This window comes from Phasianus colchicus, chromosome 18 (genome assembly GCF_987193195.1).
Source record: "Phasianus colchicus chromosome 18, bPhaCol1.hap1.1, whole genome shotgun sequence".
NCBI classification, from domain to species: Eukaryota; Metazoa; Chordata; class Aves; order Galliformes; family Phasianidae; genus Phasianus; species Phasianus colchicus.
This window is the reverse complement of record NC_143453.1, coordinates 10318877-10333917: the sequence shown is the minus strand read 5'-3', so window position 1 is coordinate 10333917 and position 15041 is coordinate 10318877. Positions and strand designations below refer to the sequence as shown.

General features: G+C 38.8%; 1 protein-coding gene and 1 long non-coding RNA gene across 12 annotated transcripts in view; one reads left to right on the top strand and one right to left on the bottom strand.

The window, feature by feature from the left end:
• Nucleotides 1–15041, bottom strand: part of ADGRD1 (adhesion G protein-coupled receptor D1) — a 122484-nt gene that overhangs the window by 34632 nt on the left and 72811 nt on the right. For all 5 annotated transcript variants that reach the window (XM_090120784.1, XM_090120782.1, XM_031592726.2 and 2 more), the window contains 3 exons: nt 7386–7489; nt 4649–4760; nt 532–685 (listed from right to left, as the gene is read on the bottom strand). In XM_090120784.1, coding sequence (XP_089976910.1) covers nt 532–685; nt 4649–4760; nt 7386–7489 — 370 coding nt within the window. The remainder of the gene's footprint in view (nt 1–531; nt 686–4648; nt 4761–7385; nt 7490–15041) is intronic.
• Nucleotides 1–15041, top strand: part of LOC116228674 (uncharacterized) — a 357464-nt gene that overhangs the window by 275998 nt on the left and 66425 nt on the right. For all 7 annotated transcript variants that reach the window (XR_016458699.1, XR_016458698.1, XR_016458702.1 and 4 more), the window contains one exon: nt 4657–4778. This is a non-coding gene — a long non-coding RNA (uncharacterized LOC116228674). The remainder of the gene's footprint in view (nt 1–4656; nt 4779–15041) is intronic.

Below are 15041 nucleotides of genomic sequence, written 5' to 3'. Positions count from 1 at the left end.
TCAAACTGCTCTTTTGAATTACAACTTCAGGCTTTAAGGTAATTTTAGCACCCTTGGGACTAAAGATAATATACAGGAACTTCAATCAACTCTGCATATTTGGTATCCTGTCTCTCTGATTACTGTTAAATTCATTTTACAGGAGTGATATCTCTCAGGAGCCTCAATAGATATTAGCAGATCAATGGTAGTGTGGAGTTCCTTGTTCCCATCTCCTGTCAACTCATGCCTCAAGTTCCAACTTGTCATTAATAGTCTCTGTAAACTTTCATATATATACATAGACCAGAGCTTCTGCTTAAACAAAAATAACGTGTCTGAGTTTGTAATTTGAGGAGTGGGGCTTCACATTATTCCAGGTCCTATGAGTTTGCAAAAGTCAAATGCAGTAAACGTTTCAAATGAAAGTAAAGAATCAAAAACTGAACTGTTGGATCACTTTTTTATAAGATCACTTTTTTACATATGCTTCTGAATATAATCTTGTTCCACAGTGAAGAGACTGAAAGCAAGCAGCAAATAAATGCTTACCCCATCCAATTCCATAATAATATAAGTGCTTGCTCTCTTCTGACCCAAATACTTTGATCACCATACTGTAGAGGTGAAATCCTTCCACCAGCATCCATGCAAAAGCACTCAGGAAGAAAAAATGAAGGAGAATGGCCAAGATTTTGCAAGGCACCTAGATTAACAACAAAAAATAACAGGTTACTTCTTTGTGATGCAGTCATATTGCTTTTGCAATTTTTTTATCATTATTTCTTTTTACATTTACACTCTAGGCTAAGTCACTGGTTAAAAACTTTTTTAAAGAGCAAAGCACTAGAGGACTTCATTTCTCTAAGGCATTTTGAGATAGCTTCATAGTAACAAATTTTCTTCCCTTATCTCACAAAATAAAAATAAAAATTAAAAACATTCATTGCCAGACATGCTGTGGAAAGCAAAATTGATTCTTTGTATGTGCATAAGCAATACTTTTACTCAAGGCTACAAGATATTTAAGAGTTCAAACCTGCAATTTCAATATCTTGTTGCCAAGTCTGTCGTGAACATAAAAGAATCATGGAAGTGGGAGTGCTGTGCTGTACAATGCTCCCTGTTCTGTAACGTTCTTCATAATGAAAATATGATAACACACAAATTAAATCATGCTGTATCCCCATTTCTGTCTGTCCGGGTTTAAATTTTGAAAAGTTTCTTCTTTTCTTCCATTAGTAAAGCTAATAGAGATTTCAAAAAATTACAGTGAGCTTTAATTGGATCCCAAGTCCTAATTGCTCTGTGGTTTGCCTAGTTTGCCTGCATGTTTGAATTCTCAGTTTCCCAGATCCCAAAACATGTATCTGCTCCATATAAAGCCATGTTTGGCAAGAACACACCAAGCAATTACAGCAAAGAACTGACATTTTTCTCCATAGAGACCTTACAGACACAATCTTTTGGAGGACTATGTGCTATCAAGTTTCTGGAAGCAGGAGCTAGTACAAAAGTTTACACAATGGAAAAATACCACGCATAAAGCAAGTCTACCTGGTGTAGACTGGACTATCTGCTCCAGTGTAAACTACTGCATGTATTGAAGTGAAATAAATGCCTCAAGAGAGGAATTCCATGCTGAAGGCAATGCATCGAGAAGTAAAAGCATCCTCTAGAGTTCTGCTTACACTCACCTCAGTGCTTATGGCCCACTGTGGACTAGAGGAAGTGTAGCTTGAGCTTAAGGACCAGCTTTTCCTTAAGGGCTTTCATAAGAGCTCCACCAATTAATCTTCAAAGAGACCTTACATTTTTCTCTAAGTCTCCTATCAGCCTACCTTATGTCAACAGTAAAATATAATCCTTTCTTCTTCCCTACTCCTCACATATTCACACAGCACAGTTCTCCTTTTCCCACAACCTGCTTTTGGAGGATGTCTCACTGTGAGCTGTTTCCCTCGTCATGCAGTAACAGAACAGATCTGACTGCAATGGGCTAACCACACAGCCATCTCATTTGGCTTTCTTTCACTCCAGGTACATTTTAAACGTGCTCTTGGAATAAGTAGCAGCCAGATCTGAGTTTTGCATCCTGTAGCATCCCTTCTATCACACCTCCAGAATTTTGGAGGGGTTGTTTGCATAATGTCCATGGGAAGATTGTTGTTGTTTTCACGGTTTCACTGCCTCACCTGGACAAGTCCCAGTGAGGTACCCAGGCTGCTGGAGTCCGTGTGCCGAGGATTCATTAGCAGTAGAAATCAGTTTGTTTGCACAGTGTTTTTAAACATCCTAATCAGTTGTTCCCTTTGTTGTGTCACTTTAGCTTCTCTATGGTGGCATTTTATTCTTTTTATTGATAGTTTAGGACTTTTTGTACTAATGAAAATTAAAATGTTAGAACTAGATAGCATAATGCAAAGTAAAGGCTTTCAGTATGTTCTCACTTGCACTCAGCTGGTTCTGTGCTTGTATAGGGACATTCCAATGCAAATCCACTGTGATTAGATGTATTAAAAAACAATAACTTTGGTTTTAATTTGTGTAAGTGAGGTCTGTAAGCATTTAGTATTTCAAAATGTTCTTTGACATTCAGTTAAACCAGATTTGCTTATTGTCCAGAACTGTAAAAATCTTTCCAGTTAATTTTATCATAAGGCTATGAAATCCATTTAAATTCCTTTTGATTTCCAGCAGAAGATTAGTCCACAACAGTATAACTGCAACATAAAGCTGACTTACGAGCTCCTCTTCTCAAATGGATGCTTTCAATTTTTCAAGTAGCCAAGCAATATGCATCACAAAACAGCAAAAAAAAAAAATAAACAAAGTGCCGTAGCAGGAGTCTGGTCTGCATGCAGTGCTGGATAATACTCATTCTGCACTTGTGCCTTACTTACTACTTTGATAACATCCTTAAATGACAGAATAATAAAAAGATCTTCGTGAATGTATTAGATAGATCAAGGTTCTATTCATGGAAGTAGAGTTTTGTGATTAGTAAGTTAAAAATTACTCCTACACTATAAAAGGAAAATCGCTGTAGTATAAATTGCAAACAGTTAAATAGCACATCTGAAACTACTAGGGAAATACTGTATGCTATATCTGGAATCAAAACCTAAATATCAATAGAGGTGGAGACGGAAAAAAGATGATGAAGTCATACAAGAAAGTGATGCCAGCTCATGGCCTGTTTATACAATCCCATTCTTTATTGCACTGTATTTCCTCAAGCAAACTGGTACCATTTGTCCTCCAAAGCAGGGCACTTATAAACTGTTTAGCACTAAATATACCCATCTTTGACAGATGCAGAAGATTAAGTTCATCTCCCAGTGTACATATTGCCTCTCTCTTTCTGTAAACTACCATTTAGCAGTCCGATTACAGCAGCAATTAAAGGTATTAAAATTGATGCCCAAGCTGGTGAGAATTGAGCATGCAGAAGGTAAAGATGCAAGAGTAATAACAGGATGAATCACAACACCTCTGATCCCTAGAGGTTATAACAATAAAAATAAAAGTGCAGCAGATACGTGCTTGGTGCTTTTCGGCTTCAAGGTCTTTATAGAATTGTGTCCTACAATTATTGTTGTTACAGTTATTGCTGAAATATCCAGGGATTCTGTGAAACGTTTGAAAGCCTAGTGCATGAAAAAAGGGCTTGCTTTCTGTGAGCTATGGTTTTCAAAAAGAAAACTTCACTTGTAATCTCCACTTGTAAACATTGTGGACATTTCAACCTCAAATATAATCAACTATGGAAGAGATCACTGTCTGAGATACATGCACAGATGGACAGATGGATCAGTGGATGGGTAGATAGACAGGTAGACAGACAGATAGATCCTTTGCTGCTCTCCACTGTCTCTATTTTCCATCTAAATCATTCCTTACTATTTTCTCCCTTGCACATTATCTTACTCAGGACCTACCAACAAAAGACTATGAACTTAAATTCACAAATTGTTTTTAGATCCTCAGATAGTAATAGCCTATGTAACATCAGATATTATGGTTATTTATAATCTTAAGAGAAGCTCAAGGAATTCAGTTTGAGATAAATATAAATGCAGACCTCATATTTACTTGCACTAGGAAAAAAAAAAAAAGATTAATATAAACTGTTGAAGCAATGGCTGACCACAATAGCAACCCATTACAAGTTTTGCCAATTACAAAAACAAAAATAGAGCACACCTGAAGTTTGTTTTAAAATCAGGTTTTGTTTCTGCCTTTTTCAGGTGGCACATTACATTAACAGATTTTATGTTTAGAAATAGAAATACTACCCTACCTAAAAGCAAAATTCATACAAAAATTTCCAATACAGAATTCATACAGTTTTCAGTGGAGGAAATGGATGAGATACACATAAACCTGGTCAGGCAAAAGTCAGTTGATCCATTTGAACAAACAGCTGGAACTTCCTCATTACTATAGTGACTTTACCATTTGTTGGGCTCGTGTTCCCCTCTGTTCTGCAAACAGTCAAACATGGACGGATACTATGATAATGCTATTTGAATTCACAGAAGGCTTTATCCAATGTTGTGGGATGGCATTTTTTGCTTGGCGTGTTAAAAATGTGGGGTCTCACATCCAATAGACATTCATACCATGCAGAAGCCTTGCAAAAATGTCATTGCTCTGTCTCACTTACCGTTCCAGGGCTGAACTGAAAACTGGTGACAAGCAGGATCTGAGCTACCAGGACAGCAAAGGACAGGTTGGCATGGATATGATAGCGCTGGTTGCGGATGGTGCTCACAGACCTGGAAGAAGACAGAAAGGTATGTGAACAAAACAGTTTTCTGAGATGCATGAACATATTTATTACTCATCAGAAATACTTCTGATTGGCTTTTGGTTAATTGTTCTGGTGGAGTGTCTGTTAAGCTCTTCTTCCACCAGGTCTGGGTTCCTGTATATTCTGTCACCATCCCAATAGCAGTATAATTCTGATTTGCACATTAACCAGCTCTGCTAATGAGTTATGACTGACTATTAACAAAGAGCTTGATTCTAAATGGTGCTGAGCTGTCAAGGAAATCAGATCTGTGCCTCACAGAAAGCATTCAGCAGTCTATAACACATAGCCCACATTCTGGCACTAAGTTTTTATTTGTATTTTGTTTATATCTGCCTGTATTAGAAACAAGTAATTCAAAAACCTCCAGGTAAAACCCACTTCTGGGTTTTACCACTATCAGCTTTTTAGCACAGGAACTATGGCTTCATACACATATGGATGGTGCCTATCTTGACAGTGCACTGAACATGATTACAACATTATTCGAACTTCTCTCGTCTTTGCAAAAACTGGCTGGAAATTTGACAAGAACATGCTTTCTTGGGAGTATTCTGACCTTTTGCTTCTGTAATCATCCAAAAACAGGAAGCAGAAAACAAACAAAAACATTTATCCAAACATTTCAGGCCTTTTGCATAAAGAAAAGAACAGTAGTAGAGAGAGGCTTTCTTGTTCAACATACGGCCTGCCAGCCCCTTCACTATCAAGAGACCTAGACCATTTGGCTGCATGAATGGCACAACTTCTTTTGCACAACAGTATGCACTTCCATCTTTTATTATGCTGCATTGTGATGACTTTTGTAACAGCTGGTGCACATTGTGCATGCCCCCTTCAGCAGGGTGGCATAGGCTCAGCAGTGCAGCTGATGTCTTCTTATTAGCACTGTACTTCCAGCACAGTTTCAGCCACCGCTCTGTTAGAAAGGAGTGAAGCGGGAGGCAAAAAGAAATATTGATGCCCTAAAAGTAATTCTGAAAGACAGGTTGTGCTTCTTGGTACCAGTGGCTTTCTAACAAGGAACTTCATGCAGTCACACAGTGGAACATCATTCCCCAGAAGGCAGTCAGGACTGCCCTCCTGGGAAGCAGCCTTCCTTGCCAGTACACAGAGTAGCAAAGAACTTGCCAGATTCCTCTCCACTTACCTCATGATCATCTAACACTACATTGCAAAATTTCACTTCAGCTGTCTAATGAGGCCCTGCTCTCCAGTGAAAACCTAATCAAATTATTTTTAATTGGGAGTTTGAATGATTCTGTATGTAGGTGGGGTGCTTAACACTGTGATAGTCAGCTGGATCCAAGCTCTCTTTCCAAGTATGCTCAAGGAGTTTTCAGCCCAGCTGCAGCAGTACCAGCTCTTTTTGCTCATTTTCCTCTCTAAACACAAATATCCAGTTCTACACTCAGACAAAAAAATGGAGCAGATCGTTCCTCTTTGCCTAAATATGCTAACAGCACAGTGCCAATTATGCAGACACTGGACTTGTTTAGGGTGGATTTTGCCACACATTACACACTTACTCCAAGTATGACCAACACATATCTTGAGACTTGGAAGTAATATGGCTATTGGAACAAACAAACACTGCAATCAGTTTACTGTGTTTAACAAGCCCTTTTTCCTAGAAACTGGCCTCTCAGCATGGTTTGATGCTTAACAAGCAAGGAGACGAGAATCACATTCCTTGATATGATCCCAATCTGCTGCACAACCTTGGATGAGTTACTTCACCCCTTGTTAGGTTTTCTATTTGTTTAGATAGAAAATTCTATGAAAGCTGTTTTCCAGAAATGTTTGTATCGAGCCTAGCTGGGCCTCAAACTCCGTTGTCACTACTAGAACATAAATAGGCAAAAAGGCCCTAAAGCACCCATGGCAAAAACCTTCAGTGTGCAGAAAGCTCTCAAAGGGGCTGCTGTGTTACAGGTGTGAGGGTGCAGAAATTCAGGGATTTAAACATGAGCCACAGAGTGAATTTCACACTTCATTCTCTTTAGCAACACGTTAGAAAACCAGCCTAACAGAGAACAGAAAGATACTCAAAATTAAATGTAGGTCATTTAGTGTAATTGTACACAGTATTTAGGAAATAGAAACGAGGCAGCTGATGTTGACTGAGCCTTCCTTTCCAGACATACCTAGGCAGTTTATAAATACACTGCTTTACAGGCAAGATGGAAAGCAGAAAGTACTGCTTCTTTCGCCCCAAGCAATCCAAAGATAGTTCTGCTGGGGAGATCCTGTGGTCCTTGCTGATCCTGTGCTTGCCTTGTGCTCCTGACAAGCATTCCTGCAAGATTCCTGAACTGTGGCAAAACATGGAGGGCTTTAAAAAAATCTAAAAATCTCTCATAACATGAAAATAGCTTGCTAGATAGGGACCACCACATTTTAGGAAATTAATTTAGAAATAACCAGCCAGTATAAATACATGTGCAGAATCTAATTGAGGGCGGTTGAAAAACTAGTAGCCTTTGTTTTATTCTGGGTACCTGAGGGGATCCAAACTAGTGACCTGAAAGGCACTGTTTGGCTTTCTGTACCACAGCAGCTCAGCACATATTCAGTTAAAATCACTCACGACAATACAGCAAATGTGACCAGCGTGATCGTCAAGCAGAAGATGGACAGAGCACAGCCAATGTAAGTGATGGAGGAGAGGGCCACCTGGTGTTCTCTTGTTAGCTGTACACAAACAGAATAAAAAGAAAACCTATTAGTTGATTTATTATACCACCAAATCACTGGTCAGCCCCCCTGCACATAGCATTTCCTCATCCATATACAAGCTGATGTTAATGATCATTCACTGCTCTTTCTAACGTGCAAAATGAAGAGCTGTCTCTGAATTGTAGTCACACAGCCAGGGAATCCACATGCCCATGGCATTTTGGTTCCTCATTGTATTTCATAAATCAGTATTTCCTCAAAATAAGTTTGCTTCTTCACTGCAGTGATAGAATCAAGCCTGAGATTGGAGCAGCTTATTGGGCTGCACAAACAGTGTTTAGCAATGGGATATTTCACAGCTTGCAGGGCACTCTGCTAATGCTCTCATGCTGCAATAATTTACATCATTGTGCAAATACCAGAAGTGCTTCACAGTGGTGAGAACTGACAAACCAAGATAACCCATAAATCATGGGCCATTTATAGCCCACTTGTTTTGTTTAATGTATCATGTTTTCAGTGCCTGTTGAAGGAGCTGGACTAACATCCACAGAATGGAAAACCAGAGAAAAGACCCAGTAAGAGCAGCCAGCATGTAAACCTTTAGCTTCAGCCTCTGTTTTTACCTACAGACACCTTCTGTAGAAGTAATTCAATTTTCAGACATTTAATCTGTGACTCCGCAGTACACAGCACTACAGTTCTTGTTGAAACCTGGATAGATTCAAAGGAGGAGCGACATTTTGTTTTCACCCTCCATCCTAAATTAATCAGCAAGTATGCCTTAATTTTCCATGCAAGCCCTCATAGAAGAATGACAAAAAAAGCCACACCTAGCAAAGGGAGCCAGGCGGTGTTAATATATAATAAGTAGAACAGAACAAAGCAGGAAAATTCGTTCTCATCTCAGAAGAATTTTCAAACATTTCTGTTGGCTTGAATTTGGATAGAGTTGACATTTTCATAAACTGAACATTTGGGAAAAAAAAAAAAAGTAGTCAATCAAAAAGTTTTCATTTTGATGTTTGAAATACTGTGTTCTTATTTCACTGTAAGTGAAACTCCTAGCTGAAAACTCATTCAAAATATTTATTCATTCTGAAAAATAATGAAAGGAATGATATTTTTTCCAATTTTTTTAAACACAAAATCTGATGAATAAAACTGATCCAACTCATAGTTTGGAATTTTCCACTATTTCCACACACACACATTATGTTTCCCCACGTAAAGTATTTCATCAAAGATTATTGACCTCATCAGTTCTACCGATATATTTTCCCCTGAAATTCATTTTAAAGGGGAAAAATAAATGTTATGTGGCTATGAGGACAAAAAATCATTTTAGATAAAAGCAAAAATGATGTGCTGTATAGGTACGTTTTTCCTGTAATGATCCACCAACAGCATCAGCTCACGTGCAGTTTCATGGCAGAACAGATTGTGGCTCTGGGCAATCTGAGGACTATTAAGTGATACAGCAGCAGCACTGAAAGACAACTGTTGCTATGGTGTTACTGCTCCTAGGAAATATGCTCTTTAGTAGTTTTTTTCTCTGTCAGCCAAAGACACATTTCTTGTCCCTGACTTGGACAGCATCAATTACAAAGACAGAAGAGCTCTGTGTGCTGGACTATCTTAAAAGGTCCACATAATATCTGTGAAACGGAACCCACATACAGCCATTCTTCACAGAATGTTCCTGAAATAGGAATATCTTGCACAGTAAATTGGGTAGCTTTAAAATGATTTCCTCATCAGGGATATTCATGTCCAAAATGAATGGGCCTTATTCCCTGATTGCTCTGATACACACATCCATTTCTCTTGCTATGGGTGCTTTGCAGTTCTCCAAAGAGAGGAGGGGAGCAGAGGAAGCTTTCCTGGCTTCAAGTCACTCAGGAATCAGAATTTCTCAGCATTTTAAGGCTTTCTTTCACTCCTTTCTTTCCCAACAAGTGCAGCCAGAAAATACGTTCTCTGGGTGTTAGCACTGTCTTCCTCCAGAAAACAGTGCAGGGCAAGACAAGGTGTGCATCAAACACTCCCAAATGGAGTCTGTATGAGTTGGAAACCACAAATAAAAAAAAATAATAACTCCTCCATAAATTGTAAATAAGTCATTAGAATCTAAAACAACTTACATAGGTCCCTGCCTCTATGAACTGGAAATTGCTCTTGCCTCTGGTAAACAAAATCTGACAATGCTTTAAGAAAGACACTCTAAAATCAACACCTACATCTGTCTGGTAACAACTATTGCAAAAGTAACATCATCGAAGGTCAATTTCTCATCTTGCATAGTATGAGGGACATAAAGCTTGTAGGTAGTTCTGAATAATTTTTTTGTTTGTAAAGGAAAAGGTAGAGCCCTGTAATAGCTGTTCTCAAACCGACGAGCCAGGCTGGAGTTGTGCAATAGTCCCTGCTCACATTGGCTGCAGCCACTGCAGCCAAAACCTTTTGGTGGATGATATAAATTGTGAAGAAAGGATACAGCATGAAGAGGCCTGGAATGATTTCCAGGGTGTGCAGCCTCATTTCTGCAGATAGGTATATGGTGTGGGAGAGAAGAGAGTCTTTGTTTAAAATATCAGGTCTCTACTAACTACTCACAACCCAGCTATTACAGCACAGCTAGACAGTGTGTGTTTATGTTCATTGTAAGGGATAATAAGCATGCAGTTTTTTAGAAATACCTATACTGTCAAAGCATTTTGTATCATCAGTTGAGAAACAATTTCCTATAAGTCCCCATGCTCTGATGTGAGCTAATTTCATCTTGCCTCAGCTTGTCTTTCTGCAGTTTTTCAGACTTAATGCATGACATGGAATACAAAACACTAATTTGGCATGATCATATAGTCAACACAAAAATGCTAATCAGGCTGTAATGCTATAACTAAAGAAAATAGCATTAAAAAGTAGCAAATAAAACATTGAGCAATCTGTGAAGTAGTCCCATGAGCATGATTCTCACACTTGTCCCAATCTACATCAAATTATTCTTTGCTTCTCAAAGAATTTGCTTCGAGTGCATAAGGTCATCTTCTGAAGTCTGCAGCAAGCTGAAGCACTAGGAAGCAGTTCATGCAGTCATGAGTGTTAGTAATCACGAACACTATTAAAAAAACCAGATGTTTCTCAGATGCAGCTTTGAGAAACTGTTACATCAGAAATTCATACTCCATACAATCCCCCCACACCCTTTTTAGCTTAGCCTGTGGCAGCCTTCACCTTGCACGTGTTGCTAATAATGTGAACAGAGATCTGGCAGTTTCAGCAGTTACACACATCTGAAACATTATAGACTATTGTCTTACACCACTTCTACCTTGTAAAAGAAGTCAGTACATTGCTTGACAATTTTATTTTGGAAACTCACAGGCAACCGGATGGCCTGAGAAACAATCCTGGAAAGTCTACAGTTCAGACTCCAAATATATATTTTTCTTTTATGATGTTGTTAATAACGAGAAAACGAGTGACACCTAACTCCTCAGTTTAAGAATAACTGCACAGGAAGATGAAAATATATTATTATAATGGGATGGTACTTTTCATCTCCAGAGTGTTTGGGAAAGGTCAGTTGAGGCTGAAAGACTTGTTCAGTAGGTTATACACTGAAAATTGTTTTGTCTGTATATAGATCAGAAAACCTATTTCTTTATGTAATATTAACAAGCAACCACATACACCACAAAGCACAACAATCTGTCAAAGAGCTGAAAGTGCTATAGAGAAACAAATTATCAACAGATCAGATCAGAGCATCTGTCAGGGCAGCACGGGGCTCTCTCTGCTCAGCATCTCCTTCAAGTGTTCCTTTGTTTCCTGTGAAATCTGTTCTCCCGTTCCTGTTTTTCACTCTTCATCCGTCAGTCAGTTGATCCCCATTTCTCCTTTGCAGAAGGTGCACCAGAAGGTGCACTTTTAGCTTTGTCTAGAGAAAGGATATTTTGGGGGAAGTATTGATCTATGCTTTTATTTTTTACCTACTGCATAATACCCCCCCATGTCTGCCTTTAGAGACAACACATCAGACACAAGGCTGAGCTCAGGAACCTAAAACAAGGTTTGTTACAGATGAAAAGTTTTGTCTGTATACCAAATTATGACTTGAGACTTCTCAGTGTAGCCACAAAAAGATGATTTTATTTTCTAATCCTCTGTTATAAAAAGCAATTCATCTTCTTCCAAAAAACAGCAATTTTTGAACCAAAAGGAAGTTTAACAGCCTTAAGAAGTGAAGCCTGCATTCTAAGAACTATATCATACCCGCCATTCGTACTTTAGAGTATTAATTATTGGAATAGCACAGAATGTGACGCGTTTATATAGCATAAATATTTTATAAAATCAAATGTATTTGTTTACTGGTAGAAATGCAAGGCGTGAATGCTGTACTTTGCCATAATTCTTAGCGTAAGAGCAAATGATACTTTCCTGTTCCTCTTGGTCAGCTTTCCATGTCAAAGAAGCATTACTATCATGAAGTAACTTGCAATAATGTATGGTTTTTGCACTGTTTACTAAACTGGCTGAGATCTGCCATGAGATATCAGCCATCAGCCTGGTCTGAAATCCACTCTGTAATCCTTTTGCAAAGGCTTGAAATGATTTCTGATGAGATGTTTCTTGGGGGTAGGGAAGGGAGGAGAGGTAGGGGTGAAAAATTAAGGTTCAGCCAACCCTCTTGAAGCTGCACCTTTAAAATGCAATCTGAATCCAATTAAGAAAAGGATGAATAATTAACTTTGGCAGCCTGAGTGTTTCAGAGACATTAAAACGCTGGCCTTGGCTGATGAAGCTAATGGTTTTAATTGCCTCCAGAAAGGCTGCTGAAATTCAATTTCAGTCCAGTGAGGCCTTTATTTATATATTAAATAATAATAACAATACAAATCACTGTTTTCCTTCAGCTTGCCAAGCACTTTGTTATGTACATAACATTACGGTTTGTTGTTTTTTCAAATTAACATCTGTCTTTGGCTCAGGAGACTCAGGCACGACTTTGGTGGGGCCACACCTATGGGGGGTGCACAGTCATTACTCTCATTGAGAAAGTCTAACTTGATTCAGGGACTTCTCTCAAGCCACAGTATATCAAATACCACAGAAAAAAAACCCTCTGAGAGTCATGCCCTGTACTGTAATCATCTGTATCAGACATTTCCAGCAGAATAGCTTTTGAATTCCCATTCCCTATTAACTCTGCACCTCCAAGTGATCAGCAGTAAACTGCTACAAAGGGGACTTTTCAGGCTTTGAAGGAACATTTTTCTCCAGCCCAGCCTTGTGGCTGCTTATTTAAAACTTTTCACTGTGACATGTAAAATTTAGAATTTTCCTAATATCTCCGCCGAGGTGTTAATTAGTATTTTTTAAAGCCCACATAGACTTTTAAAGTACTTCTGGGCAAGATGTCATCAAACAGTGGGTAATCTGCTCATTACAAATCTCACCCAGCAAGATATTTGTTCAAATGAAGCCTGAAGGAAGCATGGTGGGGAGGAAGGACTCAAGTTGTGAAGTTTGGAGATCAGAAAAGCAGATATTTGTGAATCCTTCCTCAAGTCTGTGTTTGTGTAATAAAAAGCAGTGTGCTTTTCTGCCATCTTTCCAGGGCTAAGACTGTCAGTGGTCATAGAAAAATGGTTAAATGTTATACTTACAGCAGATCATCCTATGTGAATCTGAAGGAGTAACTTTTGCCCATGCACCTCAGATTTATACATCTGTTCTCTGCTTTCTGTTCCAACAAGAGCTGTTCTCCAATTAACAGGCTAACCAAGCTATGAGTGAGGCTTACGAGGAGAAGAAAAGCCAGTGTGGGTCCAGCAGCTCTCGAAGGCCAAGAAATGATGGCCTCTTGCCAAACCAAGTCTGAGATCTTTTAGAGCAGTTGAGTATAATTAAATACCCAGAGCCCAGCACAGTTCAATGAAAATGAATATGTCCACCTCTCCTGTCCCAGCCCTGGGCTCTGATTCAGAAATGCCTGTTTCAATTTGGGGCTGCAGCAGCTGTGGATGCCCCAGGTGCCCCAAGCTGCCCAGCAGCACACTTTGGGGGGGAAGGGGCACCCAAGGTTGGCAGCTGGGGCACTGATCTTGAGAGCATGGGAGGGTCAAGTTCAATGATGTTCAGCAGAGAACAGTGATGAGTAAAAGTGTGGTGTTGTAGTATTTTCATACTACGTGGGGAAATCCTTTAGTCAGCAAGAATATCTGACTGCCTAACAGCTTGGTGCTTTCATTTCCAACCTAGGAGAAAAGTCTATGCTATTTTGTTAAGCATTCTGATTACAAAAGAGTCCTATTTCATGCTCCTCAAACAAAAGAGCTGTTTGACCATTAACGCGTTCTTAAATATTTGGTTTCTCCAAAATAGAAAGCAATTTTTTGTTCCTTTCTGCTCAGTGAAATTCAGTAATTGCCAAACAATTTTCCAAGGGATGTCAAGGGTTTTTGTGTTCTGCAGCTTTAGTCCAACTTTTTCTATGTAATTCTATGGGTTAAGGACAGACCCAGAGAGTCTCCTATTTCCTCCTATCGAAATTAACAGAGCTGCGCTGGCAGAGGAACAAAGGAGAAGAATGAATAATGGCTCTGAGTTAAAAATCAAAATCGGTGCTCCATTTTCAGGAAAGATGAGCATGGGTGTAGTACAGACAAAGACTTACAACGCAAAATCACTCTGTGAGCACATAAGAGAGATCCTCCATGGAGGCAACACTGACAGCAATAAAATGGAGGGGGAAGTGGAGAGAGTGAGAAAGAGCAAAGAGGCAAGCTTACAAAGCAATGTGAGCATAAACACAGGCTGATTTATCTGTGTTCATCTGTGGGTAAGGGCTGTCTAAACTGTCTGTGGAGATCTCTTCAGTTAAATAAACTGTCAATGGTAATAAACAGGGACAAAACATTGCAATGCCTATCCGATTTTTAAATATGCAACAGACAAAAAAATTACTGGACTAAGGCACTATTCTTTTTTATGTTCTCAACAATGAAAAACATGCTGAGAAGAGTAATTACGTTAAAATAACAAAACAGCAACAAACCATGTTGTTTCCATTTCATCATCCCATTAGAGTACACAATCTGAACCTCAGCAGTCTGAAAAATTTAAGAACAAAAGTTATCATTTCAGACTGCTGTTTTAATGTCCTGTGAGTGCAATATTTGATTAATAGCTGGAATATTTGATTTAGGAAAATATTGCACCAATCTCCCAAATTATACACTTATGCCCAATATTTTTTGAGCATTTGACAGTGTTAGGATGTTTTCAAACAGTCTTTATAAACATGAATAAATGCACTTTGTTCTTTCTCAGTCAGGCATATGTTATCAAAAATTGCTCACAAAATCAGCTATAGCAGTGGAAATTAAAATAAAAACACAAATGTTGCCCCAAAGAAAATAATGGGATTTCTTTTCTTTTGTGAATAGAAGCCCCATACCCAATTCTCCAAGCTTCTGAAAAACCCTGGGCTCCCTAATAATGCAGGTTGTCTATTGATCGAGCTGCAAGATCAAGAAGTTCTAAATAGTTTCCCATT